Source organism: Kogia breviceps, chromosome 15 (genome assembly GCF_026419965.1).
Source record: "Kogia breviceps isolate mKogBre1 chromosome 15, mKogBre1 haplotype 1, whole genome shotgun sequence".
In the NCBI taxonomy this organism is placed as follows: domain Eukaryota; kingdom Metazoa; phylum Chordata; class Mammalia; order Artiodactyla; family Physeteridae; genus Kogia; species Kogia breviceps.
Genome location: NC_081324.1, coordinates 75,192,660 through 75,211,484, shown reverse-complemented (window position 1 = coordinate 75,211,484; position 18,825 = coordinate 75,192,660). Strand labels below are relative to the sequence as shown.

The 18,825-nt window shown below is 50.0% G+C and overlaps 1 protein-coding gene across 4 annotated transcripts in view; it reads left to right on the top strand.

The window, feature by feature from the left end:
* The window catches only part of TPCN1 (two pore segment channel 1), a 65,165-nt gene that overhangs the window by 21,548 nt on the left and 24,792 nt on the right, over positions 1 to 18,825 (top strand). For all 4 annotated transcript variants that reach the window (XM_059040525.2, XM_059040526.2, XM_067015994.1 and 1 more), the window contains exons 3-7: positions 9,783 to 9,910; positions 15,889 to 16,065; positions 16,424 to 16,537; positions 17,361 to 17,491; positions 18,367 to 18,455. In XM_059040525.2, the coding sequence (XP_058896508.1) occupies positions 9,783 to 9,910; positions 15,889 to 16,065; positions 16,424 to 16,537; positions 17,361 to 17,491; positions 18,367 to 18,455 (639 nt within the window). The remainder of the gene's footprint in view (positions 1 to 9,782; positions 9,911 to 15,888; positions 16,066 to 16,423; positions 16,538 to 17,360; positions 17,492 to 18,366; positions 18,456 to 18,825) is intronic.

Genomic DNA, 18,825 nt, shown 5'->3' with positions numbered 1-18,825 from the left:
TGTATGTGTAAGAGAATGAGAATGAAAAGGAGGTAGGATTGAATGGGGTGGGGTCCTCAGTATAAACCTGCCCGAGAACAGTCACTGCCTTGCAGTCTTTCCGATCAGAACTGCCTCCCACGAGGAGCTCACATGCCTTTTATCCGAAGCAACCTCTTGCCCAGGCCCCAAAGGAAGGCCTCCGTGATTTGCCCAGCCCTAGTGGACCCTGCGCTCGCTGGATGGGGGGTGGGTCACAGAAGCCCTCCTCACCTGCCCGTTCTTTCCCTCTCCTCCCTGACTCTGCTTTATAGCCGGCATGTGGAAACTGTTTCTATTTACCCAGTGCCATTGGGATGCTGCTGCACGCTGTGCTCCAGCCAACGGAAATCTTGGATTCCCCACGGGGTCGTTTCAGAGGCTGCATGCAAAGCAGCCAGCTGTGTTGCAGGGAGCGTCTGGGCCCTGTTACATCAGCTTGGAGGAAACGTTACCATCTGTGCAAACAGGTCATCCGGGTTTGTCTGCCTGTCCACTGTGTGGGGAACTTTCTCTCCTACTTGGAGGCAGTTCTTTTGTTGTTGTTATTGTTGTTTTGTATTCCAGTGCCTGTCAGTTCAGCAGTTTCTTTCTGTTCCTTCTCCTCTATGTTCACCTCCCTGGGCTGACTGCCAGGATGCAGGGAGGGCAGTTAAGGGGTTGGTGATGCATAAATCTTTCGTGGCGAAGGTCGGCGGGCCTGAAAAGGCTGCAGGCTGGTTTCACAGGAGAGTTCTCTGCCCAGGGCACCCGAAGTGCAGAACAAAGTGTTTCTCTTTGGGGGTTGGGGTGGGGGGGACTTGCCCCAGAGGCGCCGAATGGGATCTTCCTGGTTGCCAAGAATGTTCCTGGTCAGCCTCCTCTGGCGCTTCTCCTGCGAGCGGAGAAGCTGGTTTGCTGTGGGAGCCGGAACAGTGCCTCTCCCACCCTCCTGCGCTGCTGTGTATCTTTTTTTTTTTTTTCCTCCTTCTTCCCGCCCGTTTTCGGGCCAGCTGCCTCCCAGGAAAGACGGAAATGCAGAGGCGAGGGCCAGCCCTCATGTTCCTGGACGAGGCAGCGGAGGGCCAGCTCCCCGACAGCCCCGTCGTGAAATTATCCCACCTCCTCCGGCTGGGCCCTTGTGGTATGCCTTGACCTTGCCTTTCCAGCTCGTCTGGAGACACCCACCCTGCTCTGGGCGAGCATGTTGCCAAAGTCAGAGGTCGAATGTGTTGATTCTTACGTGGTCTCTGACAACCACTGGTGTGAGGGCTGGGCCCTGATCACGGGAGGGGGCTGGACCTGGGGTGCTGTGTGAGAGCCCTCCAGACTGCCTTGTTGTCCAGACTCTCCCTGTGCAGGGGATGCCCCGAAAGTTGCATCATCAACTTTTACCTGGAGACCTGGGGGGGGCGCTGTTTCTCCCAGGAAGTGCAGATTTGACCCAGGTGGGTAGGAGTAGGCCAGTGGCTTACTCTCTTTGATTTGTCTCACAGCTGTGCACCAGCAATTACACAGTGGCAGACAGTGGGCGTCAGACCACTGTCCACATTACTCTAGTGAGGGATGAGTGGCCAGTGTTTGTGGTAGGGAAAGCTCTAGACGGGGAGCCAGGAGGCCCAGGTGCTAGAGCTGGCTCTCTGATGGATCAGCCCTGTTACACAGACACACCTCCCCTCCCTGGCCTCAGTTTCCCACCTCTAAGAGACGGGCATTCAATTAAGTGGTCTCTGCGATCCATTCCAGACCCGACCATCATCCTTTCTAAGACCCCAGACCTGACGCTCATCGTTTCTAAGATAGGCAGCAGAAAGTACTCAGGTCCACGCAGGGAAGCCCCGTAGCCCATAGAGCACGCTAAACCCGGCTCTGTGGTTTAGCGTGGGGGTTGTCAGTACGGAACCTGCTGACCTCCTAAATGTGTGAGACCCCGGGCAAGTTCACAGATCTCCCTGGGCTTCCATTGCCTCATCTGTAAAATGGGCACAATAGTGGTCGCTACCTCATAGGGTTATTGTGAGTATGAAATTTCTAGAAATATATAAATTCATATAAATACATAAATAAATATATGGTGCTGAGAATAGCCTGGCACACAGAATATGCCCTGTAAGTGCGTTTGTTATTTCAGCAGAAGCTGAGTTGATGAGGTTTGGGCTACATAGATTTGTGGGGCTGAGGTTAATTAGGGTGGGGGAGGGACGTGTGTGCTAAAAAGGACCCTGTCACCCTCTCGGTGCAGCGAGGCAGTGTTGGTGGAAGGCTTCTGGTAACCAGCAGGATCCAAGCGGCTGGGCTCTGCACCAGTTGTGGCATGGCCGGCCCCATGGGTGTTTCATGAGTTGGGAGTCATTTTTAAAGCCATGTGCACCCCCTTGCCTGTCCCCCTCACCGTCTTTATGTATCTGTAAATTCATAGACGCTGTGAATTGCAAAGGCAGCTGGTCCAACTTGCCACTTGCTGGGGGAACCTCCCTCTGTTGAAGCCTCCTCTTGAGGCCCCGTGTTGATGGCGTATGTGCTGCCTCGGCAGACAGGTGCCCCCAGAGGGCGGGGACTATCCAGGTACCTCCAGTTCCCACCCAGGGCCCCCAGCGCCTAGGAGCTGCACTCCGCCCCTGCGTACGCCCATCAAAACAACGAGGAGAACAACGCCATTCGTTGCTGGTTTTAAATTTTTTTTTTTTTTTCGCGGTACGCGGGCCTCTCACTGTTGTGGCCTCTCCCTTTGCGGAGCACAGGCTCCGGACGCGCAGGCTCAGCAGCCATGGCTCACGGGCCCAGCCCCTCCGCGGCACGTGGGATCTTTCCGGACCGGGGCACGAACCCGTGTCCCCTGCATTGGCAGGCAGACTCTCAACCACTGTGCCACCAGGGAAGCCCCCTAAAATATTTTTATTAAGAATTATTTCTAACTTACAGATCACATGAGGAATAAAATTACAAATACGTATGTACCCAGCGCCACTAGAGCTTAGTGCTTACTTAATTTTAATAAATCAAACATGACAGTTAAAGCCCCCTCTGCCCAGTGCATTTGGGGGCAGCTCTTTTTTTTTTTTTTTTTTTTTTGAGGTTCTTTTTTCGATGTGGACCGTTTTTAAAGTTTTTATTGCATTTGTTCCAATATTGCTTCAGTTTTATGTTTTTGGTTTTTTTGGCCACGAGGCATGTCAGCTCCCCGACCAGGGATCGAACCCGCACCCCCTGCATTGGAAGGTGAAGTCTTAACCACTGGACCGGCCGCCAGGGAAGTCCCCGGGGTAGCTCTTGTAGTTGGAAAAGCCTTCCTGGTGGAAATGCCCGTCCTGTGACATCTCCTTCCAAGTCGTGTGTGCCCTTTGTAGCCTCACAACATGTCTCCTCACACCTGCCAGCCACCAGGGGTGATCTGTGACTAGAGAGCATATATTTTGTCTCTGTGATGCTCGCTGTTGCGTGGGGGCCCCACATCCTAGTTCTTGGCAGTAACCAGGTGCCCTCTGAAGATCTACCTGTCTGTTAGGAGTTTGGGAAGGAACAGGAAATGGAGAGAGGTGCAACGGCAGCCAGATCCTAATGACCCTTGCTGAGTCTGAGTCTTTCCCGAGGGCGAGCTCTTGAAAGATTATTAAGCAGCTGAGGGATACGATCAGATTTATGCTTTACCGACTTCATCCTGCAACAAGACTCCCCGGCGGTCAGGTGGCCGGGAAAGGCCCAGGAAGCAAGAACCAGCCTGAAGGCTGTTGCTGACTTCTAGATGAAAGGCAGGAGGCTCCAGTGAACGTGGGGAGTGGAGATGGATTAGAGAGAGGAGACCCTCCCAGATCTGGCGACTTATAGGCCATGAGGGGTATGTGGGGGGGAAAGGTGATGTCAAAGATTTCCGGCCGTGAGGACTGTCCTCCCAAGGCAGCCGGAAGGCTGGTCTGTCTCCCTGTCCCAGTGGTCCTTGTGGATTTCAGAGACTGGATGGAATTGTTGTTTGTGCATCAGGGGAGAAGACTGTCTCTCACCCAAACCAGGGCCCTTCAAGATACCGAGGGTCACTTGCTCCCAGGCAAAAGCCACTGGTGTGAGTGAGGTGGAAGTGGCAAGGATTGGCCGGCACTGGGGGATGCTGTAGCGTTCCCCCGCCACCCCCGCCATCACAGTGGTGTGTGGTGTAAGTGATGGGGGCAAAGGGGAGAAGTTGAGGAGGACCACGTGCCTTCTCCCCACCAGGATGGGCCTGAGAGAGCTCCCGGGCGGGAGGCAGAAGCTGGATCAATTTGCTGAGACCCCCTACACGAGAAGAAGGGCTCGGAAGGCTCACACGGGGGTCTCCAAGGCAGGGGCTCCCGCAGACACTTACGTCTAGCACGGGCTGGGAAAATGGCACTAATGTCCGCTGCCATCTGTGCCAGCCTGTCGCCGCCCACCCCGCACCAGCACCTCTATTTATTCGACCTAGGACTGCTGTGCCCCGGGCGCTGGCTCCTGCCGTGCTGTGCAAAGGTCACGGAGGACACGGCGCAGGCGCACAAGCTCCCAGCTCCATCCAGATGTCGGCAGGCATCTTTCTCCTACTGGGGAGTCAGTCACGTTTTGGCTCATGCTTCCCTGATCCATGTGAGCCGGTGGAGGAAGGTGGTTTGACCTTCTCCTGTCTCTGCCTAGGGCTTAGTTCTTTCAGAAATAGACACTGGGATCAGAGTTGGGAAATGTTGGCATTGCTAGAGCCAGGACCGGAATGATCAAGGGCTGACTGCAGCCAGATGTCCTGCCTTCTACCTGTTACTCCGTTTGAGTGATGGAACCGCTGCTGTACTTTTAATCCTTTCGGCACTACCTTGTCCTCCTTTTCGGGTTTCCAGTCCTCGAGAGGCATGCAGCCTACCAATTAGAAGCTAACCAGCCTAGTTTGGTATCCAAGCCCTTCCTCTTGCTGGCTGCATGACCTCAGGAAGGTACGTAACCCTTCTGCACCTTAATCTCCTCAAGTCTGCAGTGGGAATAATAATATTACCTTCTTCATAGGATTGCTGTGAGAATTAAATAGCTTGATTGGTAGAAAGTACTCAGGTATGTATCAGTTATCTATTGCCGTATAACGAACCAGCCCCAAACACAGAACCTTAAGACGAAGACATCATTTATTCTGCTCATGGATCTGCAGTTTGGGCAGGGCTTGGGGGAGGGGCAGCTCCTCTTCTCCACCCAGTGACTGGGGCTGGGGGATCTGTTTTTGAGATGACTTATTCAGCTGACCAACAAGTTGGTGCTGGCTGCCGCCCGGCAGCTCAGCTGGCCTGTGGACTGGGCGCCTTGATTCTCCTCCGTGGGCCTCTCTCACTACATGGTGGCTACGTTCCAAGAGCAAGAGACCTAAGAGAAAAAGCTGGAAGCATTTTTATGACTTAGCTTTGGAAGTCATAAGCATTACTTCCTCTAGCCTCTATTGGTCAAGACAGTCACAAAGCCTCACCTGGTTTCAAGAGGAGGAGACATAGTCTCTACCTCTTTGTAGGGAGGTGGCAGGGTTCTAGAAGAGCATGTAGTGTGAAAGATAATGCTGTGGCTATCTTTGGGGAAGAAAATCTGCCACACAATAGATTTTGACACGTAATAAGCCATCCATAAGTATTTGCTACCACTAGTTTAGAACCATTCTCTGCTGTCGTTCACCCCAGACTTCTCTTTCTTAGAGGGTGGGAGTATAGCATAGTGGTTAAATGCAGCTGCTCTGGAGCGGCGCTGCCTGGGGTTAAATCCTGGCTCAGCCCTTCACAGCTGTGTGGCCTTGGGCAAGTTGTTAACCTCTCTGTACAGTAGGATTTATGCTATTGTGTACCTCATGGGATGGTGAGGATTACCTGCATTAATCAGCGTGGAGCACTTAGCACAGAGCAAGTAGTGTTAACTCATTACTTTTCTTATATCCTTCGTTGGTGCCGTCCCTTCCAGAAAGACTGTCCTAGTTACGCACGCTAGCAATGGAGCTCAATCCAGAGTAGGTTTGTGAACTGGAAGTCCCTTCGCTTCCAGACGCACCAAGTTGGGAGGGGAGAAAAAGAACTATACTGTTTTAAGAATCTTAACACTAGACATGAAGTGGTCTCTTGAAGGTAGACTTGATACATTTGAAAGGTATACTATAAACCCCAGAGCAACCTCTGAATAACAGAAGAAAGCATTGTAGCTAATAAGCCAACGAGGAGATAAAATGGAACCATAAAAAAATACACAGTCATCCAAAAGAAGGCAGAAAACGAGAACAAAGAACAGGTGGGACAAATACGCAATAAATTGCAAGATGATATATTTAAGCCTAATCACATTAGTAATTACTTAATTGTAAATAATCTAAATACTCCAATTAAAAGGCAGAGCTTTTCAGATTGGGAGAAAGGAGCAAGACCAAACTCTATGCTGCCTACAGGAAAAAAAGTTTAAATAAAAAGACACAAAGAGGGAACTCCCTGGTGGCTCAGTGGATAAGTCTCCGTGCTCCCAATGCAGGGGGCCTGGGTTCTATCCCTGGTCAGGGAACTAGATCCAACATGCATGCCGCAACTAAGAGTTTGCATGCCACAACTAAGGAGCACACTTGGTGCAACCAAAAAAAAAAAAAAAAAATGTTTCTCCTTTAAAAAAACAAAAAGACACAAAGAGATTAAAGAATGGAAAAAGCTACACTAATCACTAATTCAAAGAAATAATCAAAACTGGAGTAGACATATTAATCAGAGACAAATATTTGTATATTTATGTAAATTCTCAAAATTCAAAAAGAAAAATAACCTGATAATTAAGCAGGTAAACTACTGAAGCCCTTGCGCCTAGAGCCCGTGCTCCACAACGAGAAGCCACCGCAATGAGAAGCCTGTGCACCACAACAAAGAGTAGCCCCTGCTTGCTGCAACTAGAGAAAGCCCGCACACAGCAACGAAGACTCAACACAGCCATACATAAATAAATAGATAAATAAATAAATACAATTTTTTTAAATTTTTAGAAATAAAATAAAAACCTTCAAAGGAAAAGGAATCACAGCAAGATCCTTTTTGACCCACCTCCTAGAGAAATGGAAATAAAAACAAAAATAAACTAATGGGACCTAATGAAACTTAAAAGCTTTTTGCACAGCAAAGGATACCATAAACAAGACCAAAAGACAACCCTCAGAATGGGAGAAAATAGTTGCAAATGAAGCAACTGACAAAGGATTAATCTCCAAAATTTATAAGCAACTCATGCAGCTCAATAACAAAAAAAAAACAACCCAATCCAAAAATGGGCAGAAGACCTAAACAGACATTTTGTCAAAGAAGATATACAGATTGCCAGCAAACACATGAAAGAATGCTCAACATCACTGATCATTAGAGAAATGCAAATCAAAACTACAATGAGATATTATCTCACACCAGTCAGAATGGCCATCATCAAAAAATCTAGAAACAATAAATGCTGGAGAGGGTGTGGAGAAAAGGGAACACTCTTTCACTGTTGGTGGGAATGTAAATTGATACAGCCACTATGGAGAACAGTATGGAGGTTCCTTAAAAAACTACAAACAGAACTACCATACGACCCAGCAATCCCACTACTGGGCATATACCCTGAGAAAACCAAAATTCAAAAAGAGTCATGGGCCTTCCCTGGTGGCGCAGTGGTTGAGAGTCCGCCTGCCGTTGCAGGGGACACGGGTTCGTGCCCCGGTCCGGGAAGATCCCACATGCCGCAGAGCGGCTGGGCCCGTGAGCCATGGCCGCTGAGCCTGCGCGTCTGGAGCCTGTGCTCCACACAATGGGAGAGGCCACAACAGTGAGAGGCCCGCGTACCGCAAAAAAAAAAAAAAACCAACAGAATGGACTACTGATACACCATATAACATGGATGAATTTAAACTGAGTGAAAGAAGCCAAACAAAAAAAGAGTACATACTGTGATGCTGTTTACATAAAATTCTAAGAGATGCAGGTTCGTCTGATAGTGACAGAAAGCAGATCAGCAGTTGCCTGAGGATGGATGGGTGGGGGGGAGGGCTTGAAAGGGTGACAGATATATTACCTTGATTGTATTTAGTAATGGTTTCACGAGTGTGTATGCATGTCAACACATATCAAATTGAATACTTTAAATATGTGCAGTTTATTGTGTATCAAATATATCTCAGTAAAGGTATTTAAAAATCGGTAGAGAAGAGCTTTGCAGAGGGCAGACCTGACTGCCCTTGCTTAGCAGTTCAAAGTCAGGACCAGTTGTGACCCAACAGCCCTTTGAAACCTGCCAGTTTCCTCCCCTTTCCTGTTTGGTTGTGAGTTTTACACATCTGCTCCCTGCCACTGTGCATGACTCATTATCCAAACATTTGATTCTTTATCCTCCCATAGGTGGGTCATTCGGAATGTGGGTTAGGGGAACCAGATTCTCATCCTAGATTCTCTTCTTCCCAATAAATTTAAAAAGCTGAGTCATTTCTCGGTGCCATTGCATATGTCAGTGGAGACACCTCAGTGTTATGACGAGCCCAACTCAAACAGGCTTGAGTGTAAGAGGATATTTGTGGGCTCAGACTTCAGAAACGCTACGAGGTAGATTTTGGGCACAGCTTGATCCCAGGGATGTAACTCGGGCAGGTTTTCCCCAGGTCGTGGCAGAGGCAGCCGCCAGCAGCAACAGGGAAAGAGCCCCTCCTTTCTAACTGGTCAAGGAAAAGTTCGAAGTTCAGCCCTCATTGGCCGGGCTTGGGTCAGCACCGCTGCCTGAACCAGTGCCTGTCCTGGGGGGATGAGGGGATCTCATTGCACTGGATCATCTGCCTGGGAGCCAGGGGTGGAGTTGGCCAGAGTCAAAGAATATGGACAGAAGGTAGGGAGAGGATGTTCTTCAAACGCGTTATTGGAAGAAAAGGGCATGGATGTCAGCAGGGAAAAGCCACAGAGGACACTGCACCAGTGAAAAAATCCAATTGTTTTTATTTTTTTGACAAGGTAGTATATTAACACGCTTCCAAAAGTCAAAAGTAATCAAAAAGATCACTCCCTCTGAGTGACTTCTACACTGTTCCCTACAGCCTGTTGTAGGCAATCAATTTCATCAAGTTCTAATTTGTTCTTCCTGTTTCTTTTGTTAAGTAGATATCTCTGTGTTTTCTTGTTGTTTTCTCCCTTTCTTACACAAAAGATAGCATACAGTATGTGCTTTTTTTGTACTTGCTTTTTTCACTTAACAAGAGGGGGAAAAACTTTTTTTAAATTGAGGTATGGTTGATGTACAATATTATATAAGTTTCAGGTGTATAACATAGTGATACACAATTTTCAAAGGTTATGCTTCATTTATAGTTACTATAAAGTATTCCTCTGCTGCACAATATACCCCTGTAGCTTATTTATTTTATGCCTAGTAGTTTGTATCTCTTAATCCCTAGTCCTATCTTGCCCCTCCCCCTTCCCTCTCCCTACTAGTAACCACTAGTTTGTTCTCTATTTCTGAGTCTGCTTTTCTTGTTTATATTCAATAGTTTGTCTTATTTTTTAGATTCCACATATAAGTGATATCATAAAGTATTTGTCTTTCTCTGTCTGACTTATTTCACTAAGCATAGTACCCTTCATGTCCATCTATGTAAGAAAATCATTTTTAACTAGGCATACTAATTCTCGCTGTCATTAGTACACGGGATGGTGCGTTAATTTACAGTTAATAGGATATGTGTGTGAGCATACGAGGTGACTGCCCACCTTTTCTCCTGGTGAATGGTGTCTTTATTCTCTTAAGCCTGGGTTGTAAGTGAATCTCCTCTTGCAATGCAGATGGAGGCAAATATGCCGTCCACGACTCCTGCACCCCCAGTCTGAGCTCAGGGGGCGAGAGTTCCCCCTCCAGCCTCACCGGACACAACTGGGAGATGAATTACCAAGAGGCAGCAATCTACCTCCAGGTGAGTATCTTCCGTTCAGGACCTGGCCATCCTTGGGCCCTGTTGGTGGAGTAGGATAGCCAGGGTTCTGTTGGGTGCCCAGCAACTCAGTTCTGGCTTAGTGCTCTGTGTGTGAGCTTCTCATCTCCTAAGATCAGGCTGGGAGAGCCAACCCGATTGCGCCCACACGGAAGGGTGATGTGAACGGGCTTGTTCTCGGGACCCCCCGTTTGTGGCTCTGCCCGCCCCCAGGGTTCCCCAAGTCTGTCCACTTGGCCTCCCCTGCCCCGTTCCCTCTTCTCAGGCACATTGAGAGGCCAGTTCTCGGGAGGGAATTCTTTTATCTACTTAACACTGATGACTTAGTGTGGGGAATCTAGAGATCTTTATTCCCTTCCTGTTTAACTTGCTGCTGCTTTCATGTTTGCTATTTCAGGCTTGGTTTTTGTTTTTGTTTTTTTTAAAGAAAAAGAATACTTTTTAATAAAAGTCATGCATGCTCATTACAATAAGTTTCGGTACAAAGGCGATGTGAAAAAAAATTCACCTCATGCAGTCGCTGACAACATTATTTAAGAAGCATACATAGGTTTCATGTGTCTTCTAAAATAATTTTAAAGTCCTGTGGTAGCTACAGCTGTACAGTCTGCTTTTATTTTTTTCCCTAGCATGTGGCATAAGCTTTTTCCTCATGTTATAACTCTTGTAAACAAATTTTAAAGTCTTCATAAAATTCTATCTGGTAAGTGGCTCCTAATTTACTTAACTATCCTGATAAGGTTGGATATTTTCTCTTTTTATATTTCCCTTATTATGTATTTCCTTTATCATGCATTTCCTTATTATAAATTATAATCTGAGGACAGTCTATGCCTACGGCTATTTCTCTCTTTTTCTCTTTAATATCTAGTATTATTTTATTAGGAAAGACTCCAAGAAGTGGAATCAGTGGGTAGAAGGAATCAACTTTTTTTTTTTTTTTTTTTTTTTTTTTTTTTTTTTTTTTGCGGTATGCGGGCCTCTCACTGTTGTGGCCTCTCCCGTTGTGGAGCACAGGCTCCGGACGCACAGGCTCAGCGGCCATGGCTCACGGGCTTAGTTGCTCCGCGGCATGTGGGATCTTCCCGGACCAGGGCACGAACCCGTGTCTCCTGCATTGGCAGGCGGATTCTCAACCACTGCGCCACCAGGGAAGCCCGGAATCAACTTTTTTAATGCCCTTGTTATATAGTATCGAATACTCTCCAAAGAGGATATTGCCTATTAACTTCCAGTCTGACTGTCTATGGCATTTTCACCTTAATCTTGCCATTTTTGTCATTATAAGATTTCAGCTTCAGCTGTGCATTGAATAAGGGTTTGGGTGAGGAAATGGAATTTTTCTTAAATTCATTTGAATGATCATTTTCCCCTAATCTTTTTTTCTCTGAAGGAGCTCTCCCTTGTAAGTATTTGCTTTGCTATTTTTAAAAAAGATTCAATGAAATTCAGATACTTATTTGATAGTTGTTTGGGTGTCTGTGTGTTTCTTGCATTTTATGGCTGTACTCCTCAAGAAATGTATTTTGATTCAGGGTTAAGGCAATAGAAGTGTTTTAGGGAAATTTTAGCAAGCGTGGGTGTGCCAGTTGATGTGGCAGGGTCCCCCTGTGCACTGTCACCTTCTCCAGAGTTGAATAGGTGCTAGACAAGAGGGTGGAATGGGTCAGAATATGGAATTAGAATAGCTGCTTGGTAATTCCTTCTTTCCTTAAGCAGGTGAGAACATTAGTAATAAAAATGGCTATCATCAAAAAGTTTACAAATCATAAATGCTGCAGAGGGTGTGGAAAAAGGGAACCCTCTTACACCGTTGGTGGGAATGTAAATTGATGCAGCCACTATGGAAGATAGTATGGAGGTTTCCAGAAAGAACTAAAAATAGAGCTACGATATGGTCCAGTAGTCCCACTCCTGGGTATATATCCAGAAAAGACAAAAACTCTAATTTGAAAAGAGACATAATTTGAAAAGAGACATGCACCCTGATGTTCACAGCAGCATTATTTACAATAGCTAAGACATGGAAACAACCCAAGTACCTGTCAGCAGACAATTGGTTTAAGATGTGGTGTATATATACACTATAGAATGTTACTCAGACGTAAAAAAGAAAGAAATGTTGCCATTTGCAGCAGCATGGATGGACCTAGAGAATATTATACTAAGTGAAGTAAGTCAGACAGAGAAAGACAAATATTACATGATATCACTTATATGTGGAATTTAAAAAGTAATGCAAATGGAGCTTCCCTGGCAGTCTAGTGGTTAAGACTCCCTGCTTCCACTGCAGGGGCCACGGGTTCAACCCCTGGTTGGGGAACTAAGATCCCACATGCTGCGTGGTACGGCAACGCCCCCCCCCCAAAAAAAAAAAAACACCACAAACAATTATATATAGTTTAACTGGGCACTTGCTGATCTTTCTAACAACCCTACCAAGCAGTTTAATCATCTCCCAGTTCATACACCTGAAACTCTCAGGGGCTCAATGAGTCCAAAGCCATCCAGCTAGTAAATTGCCAAAAGGTTGGATTTAAACCGTGTCCATCCAGCTTCCACATGCTCTCTCTTCTCTACATGGTTGCCTCATTTCTGTACCTGACCCTATGTATTCACTTGAAAATGGGCCATGTCTTTGTGGGAAGAGAGGTTACAGAACAGAAGGTATCATATGATGACTGATATATATAAATTATATACAGTTTTATATAATGTGTGTCTGTATCTATGCACATAAACCCATTCACATCTGGAAAGTTATTTATCTAAATATTAAAGGTATTATTATTATTATTGTTTTTAAAAGGTGATTATTTTTGGCTGATGGAATTTTTACTACCTTATAATTCTGTGTATTATTTGAATTATTTTACAAAAAAATGCATCATTTTGTAAAATTAAAACTAAAAGCAAGGGCTTCCCTGGTGGCGCAGTGGTTGAGAATCCGCCTGCCGATGCAGGGGATACGGGTTCGTGCCCCGGTACGGGAAGATCCCACATGCCGCGGAGCGGCTGGGCCCGTGAGCCATGGCCGCTGAGCCTGCGCGTCCGGAGCCTGTGCCCCGCAACGGGAGAGGCCACAACAGTGAGAGGCCCGCGTACCACAGAAAAAAAAAAAAAAAAACTAAAAGCAAAACTCGGATCCCCGTGGACAGTAGTTCGTGGCTGTTTCTGGAGGATGGCTTTAGCTGGTGTCTGGTGGTCGTTTTCATGCTTGCAGGGGAGCTGCAGCACGGCCCCTGAAGCAGGTTGCTGGTGTGCTTGGGTGATTGGCCGCTTGCTGCTTTGAGGCCATCTGGTGCCTGCAGTTTCCTCTCTTCCCAAATTTTACCTGTTAACTCACTCACCCTCAGGAGCTGTGTGCTCGGCGCTCCGGTTGCCTCCAAGACAGTCCTAGTTTTCTGTTGTGGACTTCTGCCCCAGGAAGCAGAAAGCAAAGACCTGGAAGTCACATACAACTGGCCTGCCTTCTTATTTTTCCTAATCATGAATTTCCTAGTTCGTGATCAGCAGCTGGGAAACAAGGCCCGTGTTCTCCTTAGGGTCTGGGTCTGGGTCAGAATCCAGTGGCTCGGGTCGTATTTCACTCCGTCCTTGCTAGGGGAGGCCTCATCCTCCATCTCCTCTGTGGCGCTTTCAAGTCCGAGAGGCCAGATCCGAGTCCCTCATGTTCGTGGTTTCCTCTAGCCAGACCTTTATCCCTGGCTACTTGTTGGAAGAAATTACCCAGGAATTGCATTTTTTTTAGAAATCCAAACCAGAAGCTTCCCAGGCCTTGTGTGTGTCCCCTGTGGCCATGGCGGTGCTGGTGAAAACCACAGACAGCACAGATCACAGGAGTGGGAGCGAGGCTTGTCCAGCTTGCCCTCCGTGTGACTGCAAGGATGTTTGTCCCCTGCCCTGTTGAGCCTGTGGTTTGTCTTTATTCTTCGATAATGAGGATGGGGATGTAGCCGGCTTCAGGGAAGTGACTCACTTGAAGTTCCCCCTGCAAACCACAGCCAAGGTCAGAGCTCCCTGCCTCCAGCTACTGGGCAGGGGCCTGGAGAATGATCTCTTGCAGGAGCGCTTCATCCTACCAAACACCTATTAAATGCCTACTGTGTGCACCAGGCACTGTGCCAGCCGAGGACTTGACAATACCTCTTGCCTTCCCAAGTCTCTGGAACAGGCTTGGCGAGCTGAAGCCACCTCGGGCTAGTACAGGAGCCCACTAGCCAGAGCTGTTTCCACGGCACCACGTGCCACCTCTGGGCCCAGAGACACTTCTCCCCATTGGCCTGGCTTTGCAACCTCTGCAGGAATCACCGAGCGTGTGTTAGTTTCACCTTCCCCAGAGTAAGGGTTTATGAGGACGGTTGAGTGTGGCCTCATCTCAGAAGGGTCGAATAGTTGGAATAGTTGAAGGTCGGACTGCATTCCAGGACAGCGGGAATGCTTTCAGAAGGGCTCTGGGCATCCCTTCTGGCTCTGCCCCTTTCCTCCTCTAGGGATTGGAGCCAAGGGGAAGAGCCTCTGTTCTGAGTGTTTGTGCTGGGAGTGAATGAGACAGATTCTCCCGACTCAGCACCATTGACATTTGGGACCAGATGATTCTTTGCTATGAGGGGCTGTCCTGTGCATTTTAGGAGGTTAAGCAGAATCCCTGGAGTTTACCCTCTAGATGCCAGCAGCGCCCCCCAGATGGGACAACTAAACATGTCTCCAGGCCCGGGGCAGAGTCAGGCGAGGGCAGGTGGTCAACGCTACCCCCAGTTGAGAAGCACTGAGGCAAGGTGATGCTTGTCAGGCATGAGCCGATAAGTACTCTCTCTGTGTCGGCTGCTGGATGGGGTCCCGAGGTGATGAAGCTGAGGGACCTCCCTTACTTATCCCCGTGCCCAGCAACCCTGGGAGGCAGTGAAGATCCCCTACCTCCCCCAGAAGGCCGACCCTAACCGGGAGGGTTATCTGCTTGTATCCCCAAGCGGACCGTTCCCGGTCGGTCTGCTCCGTCGTTTGCTTTCTACGTCATCAGCAGGAGGCCAAGAATAGGGCAGGGCGGCTGGAATCAGGCTGTCTGGCTCTGTGAGCTCAGGTGCTACTGAAGCTCTTTGTGCCTGGATTTCCTCATTGCTGTCAAATGAGAAGAAATAGAAGCACCTGCCTGGAAGGGAAATTGTCAGGAGTGAGAGGAGTGTCGAGGGCTCAGCGGGGAGGGTGGGAAGGGATGGGGTGCTTAGCGTGGTGCCGGGCCTGGAGGGCACTCGCTGGGGGTCAGCCGGTGTCTCGTTACTGTTGGGGTGAAGGCATCAAGCGGTTAGGAAATTAGGTGGAAATGGAGTAAATTAAGAAGTGGGATGGGGAAAGCTGAGTAAAGAAGGAGCGTGATAAAGGTACCCTCACACTTCCCCCTCAGTGTTACTATAACTTAAAATAATAATAACAGGTAACCTGTGGCGGGGAGCTTCCTGTGTGCCAGACGCTGTCCTAAGTGTCTTGCAGGAACCCGGGGAGTGAGTACGAGTGTTGATGGTTGTAAAGGTGAAGGAACATTCTCAGTGTTACCCAGGGAGGAGGGAGGAGCCAGGACTCAGCTGTTCTTAGTTTACCCCAGACCCCACCCCCGCACCCCCCCCGACCTCAAGCACTTAACATCCCGCAGACACACCTGAGAGTGAAAATCTGCCCTCAGAGGGGACCAGATGTGCCCGCTTTTCTTCGATCTCTTGGATTTTGTATTCTTTGATTCCTCTGAGTAGTTTTGGGAAGAAGCAAGTCTTTGGAGCCCCATCAGCGGGCCAGGGTGAGACTTGACTGGTGTGCGGTCCTACGAAGATCACCCTTTTGATTCTCCATGACTCTGGCCTGCATCTCCTCCCACCTGCCGAGGGCCCTCCCCCCTGCCCGCCCACCACGCATCCTGGCCGCCCTACCGTCTCCTGGCGCGTTCGCGCACGTGACGCTTGCTCTTTCAGGAAGGCGAGAATAACGACAAGTTCTTCACCCACCCCAAGAATGCCAGAGCGCTGGCGGCCTACCTCTTCGCGCATAACCACCTCTTCTACCTGATGGAGCTGTCCGCGGCCCTGCTCTTGCTGCTGCTGTCCCTGTGCGAGGCTCCGGCCGTGCCCGCGCTCCGGCTGGGCATTTACGTGAGTGTCCGGATGGCTGGGCTCCACGGCTCTCTGGGGGCAGAGTAACTCAAGACTGAGAGGGAACATTCTGGCAGGGCAGACCCCACACGGATTTCAAACAGGGAGGGCCCGGGGTTCCCCGGTCGACTGAATGCACCTCCCCGGTCTCCCTGGGATTCTGCTCCCTTGTCAATTCCAGGGAGGGAGGGGCGCCTTCGCATTGCCTCAGAACCCGTAGCTCCGCTTCGGCCCCAGGTGGGCAGCGTACCTGATTCGCTGTCTCCAACCTCAGAGGAAAAGGCGGGCAGGTGTGCTCGCTGCTGGGGGAGGGCGGGCGCTGGGGCAGCCATGTCTCCTTCACACCCTTTGGCTGCAGGTCCACGCGACCCTGGAGCTGTTTGCCCTGATGGTGGTCGTGTTTGAACTCTGCATGAAGTTGCGGTGGCTGGGCCTTCACACCTTCATCCGGCACAGACGGACCATGGTCAAGGTGCTGTGCCCACCTCCCTGCAGCATTTCCTCCCCCGTCGACTGCAAGTCTGTATCTTCGGTTCAATTCCAAGTCCCCCATGGGCCTAGTCCTGCGCTCAGAAGTGTAACCTTGGGTCCCTGTCCTCGCCATGCTCACAGCCTTGCTCCAGGTGTCACAGTCATGCTAACAGTAGCGAATGTGGTTCGGCGTTCAGCACCGAACCCAGTGCCAAGCACGGGCACGGTGACGTTTGCGGGAGGTGTAGTGCTCTTCCTAGTCTACATGCAGCCAGTTGGAAGGGAATGGGATCTAGATTCTGGTGAGTTGGGATTCAAAGCCAGCTCTGCGTGGCCTCCACGCCCACGCCGATCAGGACCATATTATACGCTTTTCTCTCTCTGCCGCCGAGAGAGGCGTGAGTCGGGATGTGTCGGAGTGGCGTTTGGCAGCGTAAAAAGCCCACACGCTCGTCCGGGAGCATGTGCCCAAGGAATTGGAGGTCAGGGTGTGCTGCAGACCTCAGGGGCCCTCACGGTGCAAGCCGGGAGAGCTGGAAGCAGAGGGTGGGTGGACGTGGCCTGCGGAATAGCAGTTTTGCTCGGCGGGTATCCTCTGATGAGCTGCTGGAAGCATCGCCCTGGGGCTCGTTCTCCTGGGACTGCACATCTATGCCAGCAGCCAGAGGGCTTCTCCCTGGGGCCCGCTTGATGTCGGGAGAGGTGAGAAAGGGCTCTCTGGACTCGGGGCCGGGCTGGGCAGTATCCAGCCAGCCCCCTGTTCAGGATGTACAGGAGGGGCTGGGTCAGAGGAGCTGACGGTGCACTGTGCCCTCCACCCACAGACCTCTGTGCTGGTGGTGCAGTTCGTTGAGGCCATCGTGGTGTTGGTACGGCAGACGTCCCACGTGCGGGTGACCCGGGCGCTGCGCTGCATCTTCCTGGTGGACTGTCGGTACTGCGGTGGCGTCCGGCGGTAAGGCCCGGGGTGGGGAGCTGCTCAGACAGCCGCTCTCATGGCCTGGCCTGGACCTCTGGGCCAGTGGACCAGGAGCCAGTGAGCGATGCAGCAGTCAGGCGGCTCCTGCACTTGGGTGGGGTGTAGTCATGCTCACTTCCCTCTGCTTCTCGACCCACACAGAGAGGCAGGCGGTCTTCGTGCTGAAGTTCCGGTCTCCTGACTCCGGGTCCAGGGCTCTCTCCTGTCTTACCTGTGCTTCTCTGGGGCTGCTTCTCTCTCTGAGCACAGTACCTGCCCAAACACAGCCTAAAGCAGGAACTCAGCAAAGTCCACGGGACTCAGCAGGCTGTCCTGACACCTCCCCTGGGACTGGGGGTACTGAACTCAAACCAGCCCGTTAGCCTAAGGTCAAACTGAGTTTTGAGAATCCATCTGGAAAACCTCTTGGCTGGGGTACTGTGGATGAGAGCGGGCTGGCCATTCACTGGCTTGGTGCCCGTCCTTAAAACCGGAGACAAATGTCCTAGGACCGGGTGGCCCTGAAATGTCTTCCCACATCCCAGGCAAGCTGACCTTGTCACCCGAGGCCATGCACCTGGCCTTCTCCTGCCGTCTCCGTCTCTTGCAGGCACTTGCCTGCTTGGGCTCAGGAAGGTGCTACACCTGCCCCGGTTCTTTCCCCGTCACCCGCTGAGTGGAAGGCCTAGGAAATCACTAAGCATGATGTCACAAGCCAGGGCAAGAGGGAATTTAGCGTTCTGGGGGTCGGGAGCACCAGGCCCCCATCTCGACAGGCACGTACCCCACTGAGGAGTCCCAGCCAGCACCCCCTGGGCCCTGGCCCGTCCCCGGCTGCGCCTCACCCCTCCTGGCCCCGTTTGTCTCCCCAGCAACCTGCGCCAGATCTTCCAGTCCCTGCCGCCCTTCATGGACATCCTCTCGCTGCTCCTCTTCTTCATGATCATTTTCGCCATCCTTGGTGAGTTTCTCCTGCGTCCCAGGACGCAGGCTCTCGCTAAAAGCAAGCTCACAGCTGAGGAAAAAAAGGTACTTTGACAGTTTCAGAAATTCAGGAAGGTTTGCAGAATGATATAAACACCCAACTGAGGAAATGCAGTATCGGGGGGGAAAAAAACGGAAGCCACCTTGTACCCTTTCCTGATCTCAATTCCCTTCGGCTCCCAGAGGTACCCCCGGCCTTTATTCATGCTGCTGCACGTAGATGTAGGTCATTCATTTTCACCGCAGTGTCATGATCTGATATGTGAATATATCCAAATTTATTTATCACGTCTTCTGTTGGTGGGCACTTTTCACTATCACAGATCACACTGCAGTGAATAGTCTTG